The sequence below is a fragment of the Lepus europaeus genome, chromosome 5 (genome assembly GCF_033115175.1).
Source record: "Lepus europaeus isolate LE1 chromosome 5, mLepTim1.pri, whole genome shotgun sequence".
NCBI lineage: Eukaryota > Metazoa > Chordata > Mammalia > Lagomorpha > Leporidae > Lepus > Lepus europaeus.
Window position 1 is genome coordinate 11,256,368 of NC_084831.1, and position 22,598 is coordinate 11,278,965.

General features: G+C 46.4%; 1 protein-coding gene and 1 pseudogene across 4 annotated transcripts in view; one reads left to right on the forward strand and one right to left on the reverse strand.

The window, feature by feature from the left end:
* The window catches only part of FBXO42 (F-box protein 42), a 113,526-nt gene that overhangs the window by 67,148 nt on the left and 23,780 nt on the right, over window positions 1-22,598 (reverse strand). For all 4 annotated transcript variants that reach the window (XR_009865898.1, XM_062190504.1, XM_062190503.1 and 1 more), the window contains exon 2: window positions 4,669-4,935. Coding sequence is in view for 3 of the 4 variants with exons in the window: in XM_062190504.1 (XP_062046488.1) it covers window positions 4,669-4,918 (250 nt within the window). In the remaining variant the exon portion in view is untranslated. The remainder of the gene's footprint in view (window positions 1-4,668; window positions 4,936-22,598) is intronic.
* Window positions 9,549-10,015, forward strand: LOC133761211 (chromobox protein homolog 1-like; annotated as a pseudogene).

The window sequence follows — 22,598 nt, forward strand, 5'->3', positions numbered from 1 at the left end:
AGTGGCCATGGCCCAAGTGCCTGGCCCTACCACCTACATTGGAGACTGGGATCCAGTTCCCGGCTCCTGGTTTTGGGCTGGCCCAGATCTGGCTGTTGTGGCCATTTGGGGAGCCCAGCAGATGCAAGGTTTATCATCTCTCTCTTACTATGCTTTCAAATAACTAACTAAAACTTAAAAAAAAAAAAATAGAGAGAGAGAGAGAGATGAAGGTCTGTGCTCCTTCCCCTTGGATCTGGAGAGGTTTGTTCCTTTGGTGGCTGAGGGTCATCAAAGGTGATTTTATCAGGAATTTTGCCCTCGGGATCCAGCTGCCATGCTTTGAGGAAAGCCCAAGCAGCCTGTGGAGGTCCATATGAAGAGACTGGGGACCACTGCTGAGCTCCACCCTGACAGCCAGCACTGATTTGCAAGTCACATGAGGAATCTTAAAAAATGAATCATACAGCCCAAAGCTGAGCCACCCCATCAGAGACCACACGGGACAAAGCTGAATTATTCCCACTGAGTGCTGCCCATATGAACAGATTTTGTGAGCAAAAAATTATTGCTGTTATTCTGAGCCACTTTTTTTTTTTTAAAGCCCATTTTTTAAAAAGTGAGAGCTCTGTTTCTGGAACACCTTGTTTTTCTAACACATTCATTCCAATGACTCATTGCATCAGAGCAGAATTTTCAATGAGAAGTACAACCACTTATGCCAATTCTGAAAGAAAGTATTGTTCCTGAGTTTGTCACCTTAGCTGGTCCTGAAGCAGGAGCACAGAAATACACGTTGATCACTATCCATATGCTACGACTCTCAGTTGTGGTCTGGGGAAGCAGTAGAGGATGGCCCAAGCCCGTGCGCCCCTGCACCCACGTGGGAGAAGCTCCTAGCTCCTGGCTTCAGACTGGCCCAGCTCCGGCAGCTGCAGTCAACTGGGGAGTGAACCAGCAGATGGAAGACCTCTCTCTCTCTCTCTGCCTCTCCTTCTCTCTCTGTGTAACTCTGACTTTCAAATAAATAAAATAAATCTTAAAAAAAATAATTGGAATACTTTTTAAAAGCACAGTGGTTTTTAGTAACAATATGGTCAGCTATATGCTAGCACAGCGAGTTCCACAAATATGCAATGCTGGGGGCTGGCGCTGTGGCACACTGGGTTAAAGTCCTGGCCTGCAGTGCCAACATCCCATATGGGATAGGTTTGAGTCCTAGCTGCTCCACTTCCAATCTAGCTCTCTGCTGTAGCCTGGGAAGGCAGTGGAGGATGGCCTAGTTCCTAGGGCCCTGCACCCGCATGGGAGACCAGGAGAAGCACCTGGCTCCTGGCTTTGGATCAGCATGATGCGCTGGCCACAGCAGCCACTGGAGGGTGAACCAACGGCAAAAAAAAAAAAAAGGAAGACCTTTCTCTCTGTCTCTCTCTCTCTCACTATCCACTCTGCTTGTCAAAAAAAAAAAAAAAAAAAAAAAAAAAAGATTAATATACAGAGGTCAATTACTTTCCTATTCACAAATAATGAGCAAGTGAATTTGAAATGGGAGACTTATCCAGCTCCCCACTAATGCATCTGGGCAAGCAGCAGAAGATGGCCCAACTTCTTAGGCCCTCCACTCATAGGGGAGACATGGATGGAATTCCAGGATCCTGGCTTCCCCAAGCGGTTGCAGCCATTTGGGAAGTAAACCAGCAAGTGGAAGATCTCTCTAACTCTTCCTTTCAAATAAATGAAGTAAATCTTTAAACAAACAAAATACAGTTTATGTGGAGAGACGAAAGACCCAGAACAGCCATAACAACACTGATACAGGAAAACATTAGTGGACCCACACTACGGAACTTCCAGACTTACTGTATGTTACAGTACTTAATACAGTGTGGGACTGGCAAGAGAATACATAAATAATCAGCAGGACAAAAAAGAGCCCAAAACGGAGCCACACAAAGAGGGTATACAATGGAGGAAAAGACAGCCTTTTTCAACATACAGTGCTGGAACAATGGACATCTACATGCAAAAAAGTGAATCTAAACACACTCCACCAAATCTAACTCAAAGTAGATCACAGATCTAAATAAAAAACACAAAACTGGGGCCGGTGTTGTGGCACAGCAGGTTAAAGCCTTGGCCTGAAGTGCTGGCACCCCATATGGCCACCAGTTCTAGTCCCGGCTGCTCCTCTTCCCATCCAGCTCTCTGCTGTGGTCTGGGAAAGCAGTACAGGATGGCCCAAGCCCTTGGGCCCCTGCACCCGTGTGGAAGACCCAGAGGAAGCTCCTGGCTCCTGGCTTTGGATCAGCGCAGCTCCGGCTGTTGCAGTCATCTGGGGAGTGAACCAGCGGATGGAAGACCTCTCTCTCTGTCTCTACCTTTGTTAACTCTTTCAAATCAATAAAATAAATCTTTAAAAAAAAAAATCTAATAAAGGACTATTATCCAAAATATACAAAGAATTCTTCAATTCAACAATAAGAAAGCAACCCAACATAAAAATGGGTCAAAGGCCATAACAGAAACCTCACCAAAGATTTATGGATGACAAATAAGCACATGAAAACATTCTCCAGACCACTTGTAGTCAGGGAAATGCTAACTGAAATGAGATGACACTCTATGCCTACTTGGAATAATGAAAATCCAAAACACAGACAACTACAAATGCTGAAAAGCACATGGAGCAACAGGAACCCTCTTTCACTGTTGATGGGAATGTAAAACAGCACAGACACTTCAGAGAACAGTTCGGTGTTTTCTCAGAAAATTGAACATATTCTTACCACTTGATCCAGCAATCATGCTCCTTGGAATTTACTCCAAGGAGATGAAAGTGAAGTCTTCACAAAAACCTGCACATGGACATTACAGCAGCTTTACTCAAACCTGCCAGAACTCGGAAGCAAGCAAGATATCCTTCAATGGGCAAATACAGAAACAAACCACGTGAACAATGGGATATTATCCGGTGCTAGCAAGAAATGAGCTAACAAACCGTGGAGGACTCCTCAAAAAAGTGAAAGAAGCCAACCTGAAAAGGCTGCATACTGAATGATTCCAATTACATGACAACCTGGAATTAGGCTATGAAGACAGTAAAAAGGTAAGTAGTTCCCAGGGGCTGGGATACAAAGGAGATTAAAGAGCACAGATTTTTAGAACAGGGGAGTTACTCTGTATGATACTACAATGGTGGATGCTCATCACTTATTCAAGCCCTTAGCATGTACAACACCAGAAAAAAATCACAGGCTCTGGCGTGATGACGGTGTCAGTGTAGGCACACCAGCTGTAACACACGCACACTCAGGAGGGTGCTGACAATGAGCACGCTATTCACGTGCAGCTGATGGCGAATCCTTCTATCTTCCATCTTCCTCAATTTTGTAATAAATCTAAAACTCCTTTAAAAAATAAAGTCTGTTAAAATTAAAAGCAAACAACGACACTGTCAGCAGGGTTCCTCTAAAAGATCTAAGACTGTGAGTACTAAGTTAGGATTCTTTCCTGTTTTATCAAATTTGATCCCAGTCCCTCATCTGGGATTATTCCCTACGTTTCCACAGTGGAGGGGGCACTCTCTCCCGGAAAGCCCATTAATGCAGAAAACAACGGCAGGCGAGGCCAGGCATTCCAGTTTTACCAGCTGTGAACAAATAAGCACAGGGCCTTCCTGTAAAGTTTCAACACAACTGGTCCTCAGTCCTCCAGGCAACTCTGGAATTTGACAAGATTTCCCATCAGAATCACCCTGATGCAAGGAAAAGATTTCAAGACTGATTCCTGTCATATCTCTGCCTGCTCTGTTCTTACCAGGGAAGAATATGTTGATACAATCCTTGCTTTTGATCAAAGATTATTCAACTGGCCCAGTCATCGTCAGACAAAACACAAAGCCTTTTCTCCTAAAACAGAAGAAGCCAAATAACTGTTGTTAACTAAAAACACTCACACAGCATGGCTAGCAACCTCAGCATTTAGCTAAAAGAGGAAAACTTGATTAGGAAACAGATGAAAAAAAAGGAGAAACACATTTTAAAAACTAAAATTGTGTTGCGGTACAGTGGGTTTTGCCATCACTTGCAACAGAAGCATCCCATACTAGAGCACCAATGTGAGTTCTGGCTGCTCTGTCTCTGATCAGCTTCCTGCTAATGTGCCTGGGAAGGCACTGGATGATGGCCCAACTACCTGGGAGACCTGGATGGAGTTCAGGCTCTTGGCTTCAGCCTGGCCATTGCAACCATTCTGGGAGTGAACCAGCAAATGGAGGATCTCTCCCCTCCCCTGTCTGTCACTCTGCCTTTCAAATAAATAAATCTTAAAAGAAATGAACAGGGCCTGTGCTACTTACAGATAAAATCAAATGGTAAATGTTTCCACTGACCACACTTTTACTAAAATTAAGTGCTTTGATAAATAACACACTTCCTCATCAGCAGCATGGACTTGAACACCAGATTACCTGAATGGGAGTCCTGGATCCCCTTTACTATCATTGTGACCTCGAGTCAGTCAGTTGACTGATCCTCATTCAGTTTCTCCAGCTGTACAATGGAGTCTATGCTATGCAAATAATTTGCTGCAAAACTGTAAAGCAGTTACAAAAGGGCTTGACACATGCTAAAAACAAATCATTCAACAAAAATTGAGATAAATAAATAACCTTTCTCCTTTCCACAGTACCTTTGATGAGTCGATACCACTGCTTGCACACGAGGGCTGCAGTTTTGTGCTCCTGATAGGGAGAGAGAAAGGACAGGATGTACTCCAACACCTCTTCCGGCAGCTCAGCCATGGATCTGTTGTGTCTAGTCTCCTCAACCTCCAGTACGGGGTGGGGCTCCTCGTCTTGCTCCATTGTCCCTTCCAGCACAGTTTCTTCCTGGTCCACAGCCATGAAACTGTCATCTTCACTCTCCGAGGAGCTGGCCATGACATTCCACTCGACAGCTGGTAGCGGGTAAGAAACAAGCATCAGCACACGGCTGCCAGCAGCTCAGACACAACACAGACATGTGCATCCAGGCTGTGCGTCATCTCTTTTCCACCTTCAACATGAAAGTTGCTCTTCAGCACTTTCTCACAGGGGTTGGGACCCACCTTCAGTTGATAGGTAAGAGTTCAAAAACCAACATTTCTGATTACATTTTTTCTTCCCAATGAAAACCAGAATGGCAACTGACTTCTGGTAAAACAAAAACAAAAACACGAAAATCTGTTCTCCAACATCTCCTCTAATTCCAGGATCAACCAACGGACAGTTGGGAGAATAGCAAAAGTCTCCTTTGACCAGCAAAAATTATCCAAGACTTCCAACTTAAAAGGAAAACCATGGGGCCCGCACCGTGGCTCACTTGGTTAATCCTCCGCCTGCGGCACTGGCATCCCATATGGGTGCCGGGTTCTAGTCCCGGTTGCTCCTCTTCCAGTCCAGCTCTCTGCTGTGGCCCGGGAGTGCAGTGGAGGATGGCCCAAGTGCTTGGGCCCTGCACCCGCATGGGAGACCAGGAGGAAGCACCTGGATCCTGGCTTCGGATCGGCACAGCTCCGGCCGTGGTGGCCATTTTGGGGGTGAACCAATGGAAGAAGACCTTTCTCTCTGTCTCTAACTCTATCTAAGGAGGGAAGGAAGAAAAGAGAGAAAGAGGAAAAGAGAGAAAGAGGGGGGGGGGGAAACCATGGAGCCAGCCCTGTGGTGTAGGCAACCCATATGAATCGTGGCTGCTCCACTTCTGATCCAGCTCCCTGCTAATGGCCTGGGAAAGAGCAGAGGACAGCCCAAGTGCTCGAACACGCACCCATGTGGCTTTGGATCAGCCGAGCTCCAGCCACTGTGGCCATTTGTGGAGTGAACCAGTGGATGGAAGACCTCTCTGTCTCTCCCTCTCTTTCAGTCTGTAACTCTGCCTCTCAATTAAACAAATAAAAAAAATTTTTTTTGACAGGCAGAGTGGACAGTGAGAGAGAGAGACAGAGAGAAAGGTCTTCCTTTTTGCCGTTGGTTCACCCTCCAATGGCCGCTGCAGCCGGTGCACTGCGCTGATCTGAAGGCAGGAGCCAGGTGCTTATCCTGGTCTCCCATGCGGGTGCAGGGCCCAAGCACTTGGGCCATCCTCCACTGCCTTCCCGGGCCATAGCAGAGAGCTGGCCTGGAAGAGGGGCAACTGGGACAGAATCTGGCTCCCCGACCGGGACTAGAACCAGGTGTGCCAGCGCTGCAAGGAGGAGGATTAGCCTATTGAGCCACGGCGCCGGCCACAAATAAATCTTTAATAAATAAATAAGAGGAAGTCCTAACTTTGGATCCTGGAAAAAATAACTTTCTGAAGATGTGGGATAAAAATAATATTTTTTCTAGCTTTTACATAAGATGATTTACTTAAGAGAAGAATAAATGTTCCAAGAATCAGCTGAGCCTACTGGGTGAGAGGGAGGAGCAGCAGAAACCGCCGGCTTCACCTTCGCCACTCCTGCAATTCGTATACTAATTATGTTCAACATCTTTAAGAACCGGAAGAATGATCAAGTAAGGAAAATGGAAACATGAATCACAACTTATGTGATGCTTCTAAAATGATTTATGACACTTCAGCTGGGTCCCGGCAAAGGGCTTCTAGATCTCAGTGGTAATTAGCAAGTGGTGGCTATTTGCAAGTGGTAGAAAGGCCTAAATTCTCCTAGAAACATGGAGACAGGCAGGAACAGCTGTCCTGAGGTAGGAAAGAATATTATGTGTTTGCCGGAAATTTTATTTTTTTTGACAGGCAGATTTAGACAGTGAGAGACAGAGACAGAGACAGAGAGAAAGGTCTTCCTTTTTCCGTTGGTTCACCCCCAAATGGCCACTATGGCCAGGATCCGAAGCCAGGATCCAGGTGCTTCCTCCTGGTCTCCCATGCGGGTGCAGGGCCCAAGCACTTGGGCCATCCTCCACTGCCTTCCCGGGCCACAGCAGAGAGCTGGACTGGAAGAGGAGCAACTGGGACAGAATCTGGCGCCTCGAGCGGGACTAGAACCCGGGGTGCCGGTGCCACAGGCAGAGGATTAGCCAAGTGAGCCAGGGCACCAGCCCGGAAATTTTATTAAATAAAGGATCCTAGTTAGACCTTTTCTTTCTTTCTTTTTTTTTCTTTTTTTTTTTTTGACAAGCAGAGTGGACAGTGAGAGAGACAGAGAGAAAGGTCTTCCTTTGCCGTTGGTTCACCCTCCAATGGCCGCTGCGGCCGGCGCATCGTGCTGATCCGAAGCCAGGAGCCAGGTGCTTCTCCTGGTCTCCCATGGGGTGCAGGGCCCAAGGACCTGGGCCATCCTCCACTGCCTTCCTGGGCCACAGCAAAGAGCTGGCCTGGAAGAGGGGCAACCGGGACAGAATCCAGCACCCCGACCGAGACTAGAACCTGGGGTACTGGTGCCGCAGGCGGAGGATTAGCCTGTTGAGCCGTGGCGCTAGCCTAGACCTTTTCCATACTTGCCCGGATGAGCTGTTTCTCGATGTGCTTAACTTACTAATCAATAGATACCTGCATTTGCAGCCCTAACTCATATCCCGAAAAGTATATACAGTCATATCAAACGTAAAGTAAAAATCAGAAATGTTTTCCAGCAAAAAGAAAAAAAAAATTACTGGGAAAAATATCCCTTTGCATATGCCCTTATTTGCTCCCATGCATATTATCATTTCCCAACTATCTTCCCTAACTTATTGACTTTTTAAATTTTAAAATTTTTAACCCTCCTCTACCTCACTCTATTTTATTTTATTTATTCTTTTTTTTTTTTTTTTGACAGGCAGAGTAGATAGTGAGAGAGAGAGACAGAGAGAAAGGTCTTCCTTTTTGCCGTTGGTTCACCCTCCAATGGCCGCTGCGGCCGGCGCATCACGCTGATCTGAAGCCAGGAGCCAGGTGCTTCTCCTGGTCTCCCATGCAGGTGCAGGGCCCAAGGACTTGGGCCATCTCCACTGCCTTCCCGGGCCATAGCAGAGAGCTGGCCTGGAAGAGGGGCAACCGGGATAGAATCCGGTGCCCCAACTGGGGCTAGAACCCGGTGTGCCGGCGCCACAAGGTGGAGGATTAGCCTGTTGAGCCACGGCGCCGGCCCCACCTCACTCTAAAATTCAGAAGGAAATGGAAAAGAGTCCAGAGAAATGGGATTCCTTTCAATTGGCTGAATGGTTCACATCTGAATTAAATTTAGCATCTCAACTCCAGCTGTTCCCTTGCAATCTGTTCCAGCAGTGTGAATCTGCACTCTGCTTCAGAAGGAACCCAATCAGCGGAGATTGCAAAGGTCTGCATCTGGATACGCTGGAGGTGCCCCCACCAAAGGTTTTGTGTTGAAATTTAACCCCCACTACGAGGCACTGAGTGGATAGAAACGTAATCCAACTATGGCATTTAGAGGTCGGGTCTTTGGGAAGTGATTAGAATTAAATTCATTAGGGTAGAGCCCCAGTGGCTGAATCCTGGTGACTGTGAGAGGGAGGGAGACCGGACAGACACAAGGACATGCACTCCCTTGTCTGAGGGAGGGAGACCGGACAGACACAAGGACATGCACTCCCTTGTCTGAGGGAGGGAGACCGGACAGACACAAGGACATGCACTCCCTTGTCTGTGTGACGCTCTGACTCAGGTCTCTGCCAGCAAGAAGGCCATCACCAGATGAGGCCCGAGACCTTTCACCCCCAGAACTCTGAGTCAGAATAAACTTCTTTTCCTTAAAAGCAGCCTGGCCTCAGGTATTTTGTTATAGTAACAATAAATGGGCTAATACAAAATCAGTTATGTTACTGTTTTTTTCCCGTAAGCAAAATAAATCAATTTGGTTCAATAAAACATCTTCCTCCCTTTCCAAATCTTCTCAAAGTACAATTAACAAAGCTAAATAAAGGGACTCACACTGTTGCCACACATGGCTTTAAGCAATTCTCACCATTCAACCATTTCACTGCCCACAAAAACATCAAGCCCTACACCCGAGGGCTTGTTTGCTAACCTGGCGCCAAGCCTAGAAGCCAAGGAGCACTAACGGCTCCGTAAGGACAGGCCCGGCACCCATCTGCACAGCCCTTTCTTCTCATTTGCATGATTAGGTAATGAAGTCATCACTCATATTCCCTGAGGACATAGGGGCATTTTGAAATTTTTGACTTTTTCTTGTTTTCACGCTAAACTAAGCTCTACTAAACACAGCAAATCACGTGGATTAACACAACAAATGTGGTTTTCATGAAACTGAAGAAATTCTCCTCACTTCCATTAGGCCTTCTGGGTTTCTCCAAGTGGTCAGTGGTGAGAGAAACCACAACCTGAAGTGGATTCCCGGACGCTGGGCTCCCTGAGGGCGGACACCCTCCGCCTAGGCAGCCTCGCCTCCTGGCACCAGGCACTCAGAGAAGCACAGGCTTTACGGACACTTCTGCTCAGAACATCCACATACTGACCTTACTTCATTTTTTAAGATTTATTTATTTGAAAGTCAGAGTTACACCCAGAGAGAAGGAGAAGCAGAGAGACAGAGACACAGAGAGAGAGAGACTGACTTCCATTTGCTGGCTCACTCTTGACCGTCGAGTTGTAAAGGGCAAAGTGGAGCACCTCCTGAAGTGAGACGGTTTCTCAGATGAAGACGGTGCGTGGGAACCAGAAGGGAATCTGGGCTGCCCTGACGTCATGCTGAGCCTCTGCAGTCAGAGAACAGCACAAGAGGCAGAGAAGTCAGAGGGAGGCCAGCGCCAGGCTGATTCTGATTCTGAAGGTAAGGCAGAAGAGAGCAAACCAAAGAAGAAGAAAGGAGTCTGAAAAGCCATGAGGCTTGGCCCAGGGGTTGGAGCCGGAACCCATTACTGGAGCTACAGACTCAAGTTCCTGATGAAATGGAAAAACTCTGATGATGAATGAGGCTGACCTGGTCCCTGCCAAGGAAGCCGGTGCCAAGTGCCCACAGTTGTCACTTCCCTCTACGAAGAAAGGCTGACGTGGCACTCCTACCCCTCGGAGATGACGACAAAAAAGATGACAAGAATTAACTCCTGAGTACCAGCCCATCACATCCAACTGTGGGTTTCAAGTGGGGAGGGAAGAAGTTCCCCTTGTCTGGACACCACAGTGGTGGCTTGAGAAGATGTCCTATGAAGAGCCAGGACAGTTTCCGTGCCACGCGGCAGCCCAAGTGCTGTAAGCTGCTCCAAGCTATGCAGCCCAGCATAGTGTTTCAAGGCAGCCCTTCTGTGCTTTGCTGAGAGAAGCCATAGGGCCTTCTATGAAGGATGGAACTTGCAGAACTGGGAGAACAAAAAGATACTGTAGGTCTTCAAAGAGCATCTCCACATCCCACAGCCTTCTTCCCAATAGTGTTAACTCTGCATTTTCACAGCATAGCATGTGTGTAGTTTTTGGCTCTTGCTGGTGTATCATTTGGGGATGGGAGGGACAGGGAAAGGGAATAGGGTTGGATTATTTTGGGGATCATTCTGGGGCCTGACTGGGGAAACTGTGAAACAGTAGGAAAAACTGAGGATTCAGTTCTACGTCCAGGATATTTCACCTTTTCAAAAAAATGTTACTGACACCATAAATGGGGACTGCAAGAGACTGTTTAAAGGCTGTGAATGTGGAGGCCAACGCTGTGGCATAACGGATAAAGCTGCCCCCTGCAGTGCCGGCATCCCATATGGCGCCAGTTTGAGTCCCAGCTGCTCCACTTCTGATCCAGCTCTCTGCTATGGCCTGGGAAAGCAGTAGAAGATGGCCCAATCCTTGGGCCTCTGCACCCGCGTGGGGGATCCAGAGGAAGCTCCTGGCTCCTGGCTTCGGATCGGCATAGCTCTAGCTGTTACAGTCATCTGGGGAGTGAACCAGTGGATGAAGACCTCTCACTCTCTCTCCCTCTCACTCTCTCTCCGTAACTATGACTTTCAAGTAAACAAAAATCTTTAAAAAAGGAGAGAGAGAAAAAAAAAAAAAAAAAAAAAGCTGTGAATGCCCAAAACCTGTAAGCCAAGGTGTTCCCTGCCTGAGCTTAATGTTGTTCCCCATTCAGAAGTTACCAGAGCTGCCATTTTGGGGGTAGAGACTGACTGGGGAGGGAGAGTGCACACAGGCAGAGAGGCGCTAACTCTTGAAATTAGACAAGAAGACCCTTTGTTTTCCAATTATGAAGTTGCATCAGCTTATCTATCCAAACCACTGGCTGAGATATTGGAAGAGGGGAAGAGAGTGGTGCAGGAGATGAGAGAGTAGGGAAAAGACAAGGACCCATGCTCTTAAGGTAGCGAACTCTTGAAGCCTCTGGTTTGTTTTGAATTTCGAACCCTGAAACCATGGGTAGCAGGGTTCAGTCACGGACATCAGAAGCTTCACTAAAATCATTTAAGGGCGGAATGATTTCGGAAGTCTTGGTCTCAGGAGAAAACTAAGCATTCATATTGGGACAGTGATTTACTTTAAAACACCCAACTTTTTTTTTTTTAACCTAAGAATTAACTGATACCCAAGATGTTTCATCTTGATTCATCAGATCAATAAGTTCTTGACATGGTCTAGACCTACTGGGAGCGACACTGTAAAATCTCCATAGGCGTGTGTTAGGTTTCTGTGAAAAGTTTGCTTAAATGTAAACTTCATATCACACTGTCAGTTTTTGTCTTAATCAAACTATAGACTTATTTAAAAAAAGAAATTCAACGGCTGGCGCCGCATCTCACTAGGCTAATCCTCCACCTGTGGTGCCAGCACACCAGGTTCTAGTCCCGGTTGCTCCTCTTCCAGTCCAGCTCTCTGCTGTGGCCCGGGAGGGCAGTGGAGGATGGCCCAAGTGCTTGGGCCCCTGCATGGGAGACCAGGAGGGAGCACCTGGCTCCTGGCTTCGGATTGGCGCAGCGATCTGGCCTCAGCGGCCACTTGGCGGGTCAATCAATGGAAAAAGGAAGACCTTTCTCTCTCTCATTAACTCTGCCTGTCAAAAACAAAAATTCAAGAAGGGAATGAAATTTTTTTGTTTATTATTTTGAAAGGCAGAGTTATAGAGAGGCAAAGGCAGAAAAAGAGAGGGCTTCCATCCACTGGTTCACTTCCCAAATGGCTGCAATGGCTGGAGCTGAGCCGATCCAAAGCCAGGAGCCAAGAGCTTCTTTCGGGTCTCCCACATGGATGCAGAAGCCCAAACACTTGGTCATCTTCTACTGCTTTCCTAGGCCATAGCAGAGAGCTGGATCAGAAGTGGAGCAGTCGGGAATTGAACCAGTGCCCATATGGAATGCCGGCGCCGCAGGGGCTTTAACCCACTGCACCACAGCACGCCACCCTCACCATAATGACTTTCACATGCATAATAAAGTTCATTCCCAGGGCCAGCACTGTGGTGAAGCAGGTAAAGCCACTGCCTGCAGTGCCAGCATCCCATATGGGCGCCAGTTTGAGTCCCAGCTGCTCCACTTCCAATCTAGCTCCCTGCTAATTTGCCTGGGAAGGCAGTGAAGGATGGCTTAAGTCTTGGGCCCCTGCGCCCACATGGGAGACCAGGAGGAAGCTCCAGGCTCCTGGCTTGAGATTGGCCCAGCTTCTGTGGTGGCTGCAGCCATTTGTGGAGTGAACCAGCAGGTGGAGACCTCTCTCTCTCTCTCTGCCTCTGTGTAACTCTGCCTTTCAAATAAATAAATTTTTAAAAAAAGTCTTTGAGGGATTTTAGGGCAATATTTGGTTAATTTGTGCCTTTTGTTCCCATTCACTTTACATCTGACAATCCCCTTTGAGCAAACACACTCTATGAAAGTTGGAATACACTTCATCTACCTAAAAAGAAAATGAAGATTTAGAATGTAATCAAGCTATTGCACACAATTTCAAAAGGTTTAAAAATGAAATTAAAACCAACTTCTCGGGGCCGGTGCTGTGGCGTAGCAGGTAAAGCTGCCGCCTGCAGTGCCAGCATTCCATACAGGCACTGGTTCAAGTCCCAGCTGCTCCACTTCCAATCCAGCTCTCTGCTATGGCCTGGGAAATCAGTAGAGGATGGCCCAAGTCCTTGGGCCCCTGCACCCACGTGGGAGACCCGGAGGAAGCTCCTGGCTCCTGGCTTTGGATTGGTGCAGCTCCAGCCATTGTGGCCATTTGGGGAATGAACCAGCAGATGGAAGACCTCTCTCTCTCTCTCTCTCTCTGCCTTTCCTTCTCTCTCTGTGTAACTCTTTCAAATAAATAAATAAATCTTAAAAAAAAAAAAAAAACTTCTCATTGACAGTAAAATAAAGCACTGAGACTTAACTGGAATGAAGGACTGAACAGAAGTACCAACAGCCATCTCTAGCCCGAGGGCACAGGCTTGGGGCACCAACCTTGCAGAGAGGTCGTCACAAACTCAACTCGGCAGCACTACCAAGAGCTAAAAGTTCTGAATGCTGCTCTACATGTCAAATGAGGGAATTACGGATCATGATTCCATCTAAGATAATAGGCCTTCATATTCATATACCACCTATCATACAAAGCCAAATGAAATTACAGAAAGTAAAAAATGGCAAAATACAACATTCTACCTTACTTCATGCATTCAAGAAATATCAACAAAACATTTACTACACACAAAATACCATGCTTAGATTCCATGGAAGGTGCACAAAAACAATGCCAGTATTTGCATTCAAGAGATTAAGCCAATAAGAGTTAAAGGCATATGAGGGGGCTGGTGCTGTGGTGTAGCGGGTAAAGCCTCTGCCTGCAGTGCCGACATCCCATATGGGCACCAGTTCAAGTCCCAGCAGTTCCACTTCTGACCCAGTTCTCTGCTATGGCCTGGGAAAGCAGTGGAAGATGGTCCAAGTCTTGGGGCCTCTGCACTCACGTGGGAAACCCAGAGGAAGCTCCTGGCTTCCGATCAGCACAGTTCCGGTCATTGTGGCCATCTGGGGAGTGAACCAGCAGATGGAAGTTCTCTCACTCTCTGCCTCTCAAATAAATAAATAAATCTTTGAAAAAAAAATGAGTAATACCAACACAGGACATTTCTAGCACAAAGCAAGAGGCTTCAGCAGTTCAGGGAAGGAAGAGATAGCTTCCAACTAGCATGAGAATGAAGTTACATAGAACTCCGAGCTGAGCTTCGAAGAACAGGCAGGATTTTGAGAATGAAATGGGGGAAGGCAGAGGGAGGAAAGAGTTTCAAATCACTGTCTCTTAAACTGATATATGCTCTGCCAATTACAGAATGCACAAAAACCATTTTTTACTCAATGGATGTTTTTACCACAAGCACCTTGTTAAGGTTTGGGTAACAGTTTGGATGCCCCCAAAAAGGGTCATCTATCTACTGGTTAACAGATTAATGCTAATGGTTAATGAATTAAGGGTGGAAACTTGATGTACTTATGAAGGTGGGCCCACTGAGAGATCTTTAGGTCACCAGGGCCTTGCCCTCAGAAGGTAGCTCTTGAGAGAGGGTAGACTATTTAAACCAAGTCCAGCTTAGCATCTTTCTTTCCTAGCTCACCACATATGTGATGATCCCTCACCAAATACCTGAACCGATGGGGCCAAAATTAACCATCTTCCTTCCCAAGCTCTTCTCAGGTTTTGTTTTGCTTTGATGATTTTTTATTTATTTGAAAGTTAGCATTACAGAGAGCAAGGGGGAGACACAGAGAGAGAGAGATCTTCCATCTACTGGTTCACTGCCTAGAAGGCCACAATGGCCGGAGATGGACAGGGCAAACCCAGAAGCCAGGAGCTTCTTCTGGGTCTCCCACATGAATGACAAGGGCCCAAGCATTTGGGCCATCTTCTGCTGCTTCTCCTAGGCCATCAGCAGAGAACTGGATTGGAAGTGGAGCAGCCAGGACACAAACTGGCACCCATATGGGATGCCAGCACCGTAGGCGGTGGCTTTACCTGCTAAGCCACAATGCCAGGACCCTCCTCAGGTATTCTGAAGTAACAAAAGGCTGATTAATACACACATACTATTTAATATTTTATCACATAAAAAGACATTCATAATCTGGAGACTCTAGTTCCTGATAGTCAATGTTTTGACAAAAAAGTCTACAAATAGAATAATTTGGCATAACCACTGCTGCTATTAGCAAACTGTGAGCGATTCTGAAGGCACACTCAGAGAGCTGTTTCCATAAAGCATTCCAAATTTAATAACAGATGTCAACGGGAGTGAGTTTTCTTAATTCGTTAACTTGTTACCCAATTAAGACTCCTTTTAATGAAATGGAAAAAAATCAAGTATTTCCCCAAAGTACCCATCAGCATACGTTTACAATCTTTACAATGGTTGATATTCAATGAAAACAATTCATGACTTAAAAAGCAGAAGTGGAGGGGCCGGTGCTGTGGCGCAGCGGGTTAAAGCCCTGGCCTGAAGTGCCAGCATCCCATATGGGCACCGGTTCTAGTCCCAGCTGCTCCTCTTCCAATCCTGTTCTCTGCTGTAGCCTGGGAAAGCAGTAGAGGATGGCCCAAGTGCTTGGGCCCCTGCACCCATGTGGGAGACCCGGAAAAAGCTCCTGGCTTCGGATCGGCGCAGCTCTAGCTGTTGCGGCCAACTGGGGAGTGAACCAGTGGATGGAAGACCTTTCTCTCTGTCTCTACCTCTTTCTGTAACTTTTTCAAATAAATAAAATAAATCTTTAAAAAAAAAAAAAAAGAAGTGGAATGGACCGTTCTTGGGCCCTTCTCCATACCCATATATAGCAGTCAAAGGGTTCGTTGTTACAAAATATAAATGATTACGAGACATGTACTGGTTTCAATCATCATTGGAGATACCCTGGGTTTTGAATTTTTTTTAATAGAAAACCATATATTCTAGGTTCAGCAAAACACTTTATCTGGTAAAAAACACAGCTTTAATGTTCAAATTTATATTTTGTTTAAGAGCTTGAATTTTTAAATTTTAAGACAGATGATGGGGCCAGTGTTGTGGCACAGCAGGTTAAGCTGCCACCTGTGATGCCAGCATCCCATATGGATGCAGGTTCGAGTCCCAGCTGCCCCATTTCTGACCCAGCATACCTGCTAATGCCCCTGAGAAAGCAGCAGAAGATGGCCCAAGTACTTGGGACCCTGCCACCCTCATGGAAGACAAAGATGAAGCTCCTAACTATCGACTTTAGCCTGGCCCAACCCCGGCCACTGCCACCATTTGGACAGTGAACCTTGGATGAAAGATCTCTCTGTAACTCCGCATTTCAAATAAACATTTAAAAAGACAGAGAGGGAGCCGGCACCGTGGCATAGTAGGTTAAACCTCTGCTTATGGCGCCGGCATCACATATGGATGCCAGTTCATGTCCCACTGCTCCACTTTCAAACCAGCTCCCTTCTAATGGCCTAGGAAAGCACCGGAAGATGGCCCAAGTGTTTGGGCCCCTGTACCCATGTGGGAGACCTGGAAGAAGTTTCTGGCTCCTGGCTTCAGATTGGCCCAGCTCCAGATTTGGGGAGTGAACCAATGGATGGAAGACCTCTCTTTCTGTCTCTCCTTCTGTCTGTAACTCTGCCTCTCAAATAAATAAAAAGAGAGAAGATGATAATAACAAAGTATAGAATAATTGTGTTGGTAATGACTTAACAAGTAATACTAATTTTAAGCAAGGTTTTCAGCATGAAATACAGTATAGATCAGAAGGGGAGTTAGAAAAGGTGTATTTTTCTGGCTTAGAGAAATGACTTCTTTCTTCTCAAAAACAATTATTTAAGAAAGCAAGAAAAGTGAAAAGCCAAGAAAAAAAGCAAAAAAAAAAAAAAAAAAAAAAGGATCCTGATATAAGAGGAGTAAGCTGTAATAACCCAAAGTTGACCTTTGGCAGGGTCGATGTCACGGCACAATGGGTTTAAGCTGCAGCCTGTGAAATCAGCATCCCATATGGGCACCAGTTGAGTCCCGGCTGCTCCACTTCTAATCCAGGTCCCCACTAATGCACCTGGGGAAGCAGAAGATGGCCCAAGTGCTTGAGCCCCAGCCACTCACATCGAAGACCCAGAGGGAGTTCCCAGCTCCTTGCTTTGGCCTGGTCTAGCCCTGGCTGTTGCAGCCACTTGGCAAGTGAACCAGCAGACAGAAGATCTCTTTCACTCTATTTCCCCCTCTCTGTAATTCCGCCTTTCACAGGATTAAAACAAATCCTTTTTTCCCCCCTCAAAAGGGACCTATGGCTACAGAAAAAAATCAAAGCATACCTTTCCTCTCCCTCTATGCACCTACAACACTAAGCACCTGACTGCATTCCAGCAATTACAGTTGTTTGCCTCTCCCTTGCCTCCAATTATAGCACAATAGAAAATAATCCTATTTTCAACATCTAAAACCTAATACACAACATATAAGCACTCACTCAGCAAGAATTTGCTGAACAAATAATTAAATACTGCCTTATGAATTCATTTTGATCAACAACAAAGCTCAAATTTTAATTCTTAGATATTCTGGTGAAAGCAACAGAAGCTTCACATAAAAAAAAATAAAAGGGTAGTCAATTATGGTGCAGCAGGTTAACCCGCCTGCATCCCACACTGGAGTGCCAGCTTGAGAACCGGCTGCTCTGCTTCTCATAGAGCTCTCTGCTAATGCACCTGGAAAGACAACACAAGATGGCATTTGGGCCTCCACCATACGAGAGACCTGCATGGGGCTTCTGGCTTCTGGCCTTGGCCTGCCTCCAAATGGCTACTGCAGCCATCTGAGGCGTGAACCAGTGAACAGAAGACCTCTTTTTCTGCTTTTCAAATAAATCTTTGGATTTTTTTTTGTTTGTTTGTTTTATTTTTTGACAGAGTGGATAGTGAAAGAGAGAGAAAGGGAGAAAGGTCTTCCTTTTTGCCATTGGTTCACCCTCCAATGGCCACTGCGGCCGGTGCATCGCGCTGATCCGAAGCCAGGAGCCAGGTGCTTCTCTTGGTCTCCCATGTGGGTGCAGGGCCCAAGGACTTGGGCCATCCTCCACTGCCTTCCCGGGCCACAGCAGAGAGCTGGCCTGGAAGAGGGGCAACCGGGATAGAATCCGGCGCCCCAACCGGGACTAGAACCTGGTGTGCCAGCGCCGCAAGGCGGAGGATTAGCCCGTTAAGCCACAGCGCCGGCTTCAAATAAATCTTTAAAAAGCTCTCTCTCACTCTCACTCTCTGTTACTCTACCCTTTAAGTAAATGAAAATAATACACTTTATTTTTATTATTTGCTTATTTGAAAGGAAGAGTGAGAGAGAGAAAGAGAGTATCCACCCACTAGTTCACTCCCCAAATGGCCACGGCAGTCAGGGCTGGGCCAGGCCAAAGTCACTCTCTGTTACTCTGCCCTTTAAGTAAATGAAAATAATACACTTTATTTTTATTATTTGCTTATTTGAAAGGAAGAGTGAGAGAGAGAAAGAGAGTATCCACCCACTAGTTCACTCCCCAAATGGCTACGGCAGTCAGGGCTGGGCCAGGCCAAAGTCAGGAACCCAGAGCTCTATCATGGTCTCCCATGTGGTCCAAGGGGTCCAAGAACTTGGGCTGTCTTCCACTGATTTCCCAAGTGCTTTAGCAGGGAGCTGGATCAGAAACTGAGCAGCCAGGACTGAACCAGCACTCCAATATGGGATGCTGGCATCGCAGACGGTAATTAGCCCACTTTGCCACAACCCCGGCCCTGAGTGTTACTTCTTTAGCAGCTTCTCATGAAAGGGGTCTTCGTGTTTCTTCCTCACATTCTGGCTCTGAGGTCTGATCTGGACTCCTGAGACAAGCACCTCGTCGCAGCCACTTGCTTGAGATTCTCCAGCAGAAGAATTGTTAAGAAGAGCTCCTCAGGCAGCCAGGTACACAAATGCGCTCATTCATTTTCTGTGGGTCAGAATCTTCATTGAAAAGCCAGCGTGTGGCTCAGTGGGTTGGGCCACTGCCAGTGGCCCAGATGCCAGTCACATGACAGCAAGTTACTGTATTCATCAGTGTACTGATTTCAATTGGATAGTTTTAAAGTTCAAAAAAAAATTAATCTAGCTATTTGCCAAATCATATCTCTTCTCTTTTTATTCTTATTACCAATCATGGACAAAATGGTTATCAGATTTCATCTCCAGCTATATACATCACCCTGATTTGAAGGTGAGCACACAGAGTGCTACTGAGGATCGGTTGCTCAGGTTCCTGTCATTACACAAGACAACAGAGAATCAGAAGTGAGACAGCGAGTAGCAAGCATGCTAGCAAAGTTTAACAGAGAAATAGTGACGAGAGTACACCTGACAGATCAGCCAGGCATCTCAATAAGTAGGAGCCAAAATAATAAACATTTTTAAAAATAAAATTAAGGGTGGGCATCAGCAGAGTGATCGAGATGCCACTTGGGATGTCTGCTGCCCATCCTGGAATGCCAAGGTTCCAGTCCCAGCTCTACTTCAATTCCAGTTTCCTGCTACTGTGCACCCTTGGGAGGCAGAGGTGATGCTGAGGTGGCTGGGTCCCTGCGATCCATCTGGGAGATCTGGACTGGGTTCCCAGCCCTTGGCTTCAGCCTGGCCCCGCCCTCACTGTTGCAGACATTTGTGCGGTGAGCCAGCAAATGGAAGGCCTGTGCCTGCCTGTCCTCTCAGTCTCTTTCAAATACATAAATAACTTAGATAATAAAATAAAATTGAAGCTGTAATAAAATCAGAGTTCACAAAGCCAAAAGCTTACTAGAAGAATAAAAACAGAACTAGTGTAGGAATTAAAAAAATGTATTTATTTAGGGGCCAACACCATGGTGCAATGGTTATGCCATGGCTTATGACACCCACATCCCGTATCAGAGCGCAGGTTCAAGTCCTGGCTGCTCTGCTTCTGCTCTAGCTTCAGACTAACGCTCCTGGAACAAGAAAAGATGATGGTCCAAGTGCCTGGAGCTCCTGCTATCCATGTGGGAAACCGTGATACTGGCCTGGCCTGCCCAGGACCCAGATGTTGCAGCCATCTGGGGAGTGAACCAGCAGATGGAAGATCTCTCTCCATCTTTGTCTCTCCGTTTTCTCTGCTACTCAGCCTTTCAAATAAAAATAAATATTTTTTAAAAAAAACCTATTAATAATTCCAAAGCTCACTGAAGACCTAACTAATAAAACAGTCTAGTAAAAACACCACAGGTGGGGAAGGCATTGTGGTGCAGTGGGTGAGGCTGCCATTTGGCATGCTCACATCTCATACTGCAGTGCTGCACTGGGTCCCATTTCTCCATTTCCAATCCAGCTTCCTGCTAATGCATCCTGGAAGGCACTGGAGAATGGCTCAAGCACTTGTCCTCTGCTGCTCACGCTGGAGACCCAGATGCTGCTTGGGATGACTGCATTCCATCCCATTGATGGGATTATGTCAAAGGGGCACAGGAAACAAATGAAACACCACTCAGTGGTGGAAACTGAAATAATCTGAGCACAAAACGTAGTATTAGATTAAAACCAAAAATAAATATCCATGAATTCATGCTGGTATGTAATTTTTTTTTTTAAGTTAGAGGAATCTCTCTTGTGTATTTCCAGTTAGGGAAATTTAGGTTCTCTACCTAACAGGTAGATCCTGATTTCTACCACCTTCCTAATTCCTTTCCACCTTGGTAGCTAGACACTAAGCCAGTTTTACAAGAACAGAAAATAGGGGCTGTGGCATAGCAGGTAAAGCCACCACCTGCACTGCCAGCAACCCATATAGGTGCCAGCTTGAGACCCAGCTGCTCCACTTCTGATCCAGCTCTCTGCTATGGGCTGGGAAAGCAGCAGAATTTGGCCCAAGTCCTTGGGCACCTGTACCTGCATGGGAGACCCAGAAAAAGCTCCTGGCTTGGGAAAGGCCCCACTGTAGCCATTGCAGCCATCTGGGGAGTGAACCAGCGGATGGAAGACCTCTCTCTCTGATTCTGCCTTTCTGTAGCTCTGCCTTTGAAATAAAAAATCTTAAAAAAGAAAAAGAAAATAATTTCAACCATGTTACTGCCTAAGGTTCATTCCTCATACCTTGGGTAAATAAAATTTTTAAGTATATCCATGCTAGGAAATTCATAATGGGCTAATGAGGTTAAAAATAAAGAAATGATGAGTTGGATACTCAGAACAGCATTCTATGTCAAGTGCCTGGGTTCTTGTCTCACCTCTGATTCTAATCTACTTTCCTGCTTTCACATCCTGGGAGCAGCAAGTGATGACTCAAGTCCTTGGGTCTCGGCCACCCTGGGAGGAGGCCTAGACTGCTGAATTCCAGGCTCCTAGGTTTGGTCTGGCCTGGCCCAGCCCTGGCTTATTACAGGCATGTGGAAAGTGAATCAGCAAATGAAGATCTCTGTATCCTCTTTCTTTGTCTTTCAAACAAATAAAATAAAAACTTAAAAATATTAAGAGATGAGAACTGACACTCCCCTCCCCCTCCCCTTTAAGATTTATTTATTTTTATTTAAAAGGCAGAGTTACAGAGGGAGGGACAGACAGACAGTAAGTGAGCTTCCATCCACTTGTTCACTTCCCAAATGGCCACAATGGTCAGAGTTGAGCCGATCCAAGCCAGGAGCTTCTTCCAGGTCTCCTACTTGAGTGCAGGGGCCCAAGCACTTTGGGCCATCTTTCACTGCTTTCCCAGGCATGTTAACAGGGAGTTGGATCAGAAGTGGAGCAGCCAGGACTTGAACTGGCACCCATATAGGATGCTGGCACTGCAGACAGTGGCTTAACCTGCTATACCACAGTGCCAGCCCAAGAAATGAGAATTGGCACTTTCCTATAGAAAGCATCCAAGACTTCATTTCCAAATGTCAAATGACTTCCAAAGTGTGTTTGTTTTGGGGCCGGCGCTGTGGTACAGTGGGTAAATCCCCCACCGTAGGTGCCGGCATCCCATGTGGATGCTGGTTCAAGTCCCAGCTGCTCCACTTCTGATCCAGCTCTCTGCTATGGCCTGGGAAAGCAGTGGAAGATGGCCCAACTCCCTGGGCCCCTGCACCCGCGTGGGAGACCTGGAAGAAGCTCCTGGCTCCTGGCTTCGGATCAGCACACTCTGGCCATTGTAGCCATCTGGGGAGTGAACCTGTGGATGGAAGACCTCTCTCTCTCTGCCTCTCTGTAACTCTTTCAAATAAATAAATAAATCGTTGGGGGAAAAAACACAAAGTGTGTTTCTTCAAAGCACTTCTTCACTTTTGCACACCCAGAAATAGATTCTGACAGTTTAATTAGAGGCTGCCTTAATGATTAAATAAATCACAAAACCCTTTCTCTATAAACTGTTCTTTTTAACTGAAGTGAATTATCAATGTTTATTAATATATATTTAGCTTCTGTGCAAATGAAAAAAGAGATGGTGAAAAAGCTGCATGACAGCAGCACATCAGTACTGACCCCCCACAAATTTTTCAAAATCCTGAATTTTCATTTTTATTTTATTTGAGAGACAGAGAGGGGAGGGGAGGGGAGGGGAGGGTCGGGGAGGGGAGAGACAGACCAATCTCATCCACTGGTTACAGAACCAAATGTCCATTCCCCAACAGCCTAAACTGAGCCAGGCTAAAGATGGGTCTCTCAATGGGTGGCAGCAACCCAACGACCTCAGCCATCACTGCTGCCTTCCCCTGGTCCACACAGCAGGGAGCTGGAGTCAGGATTGCAGG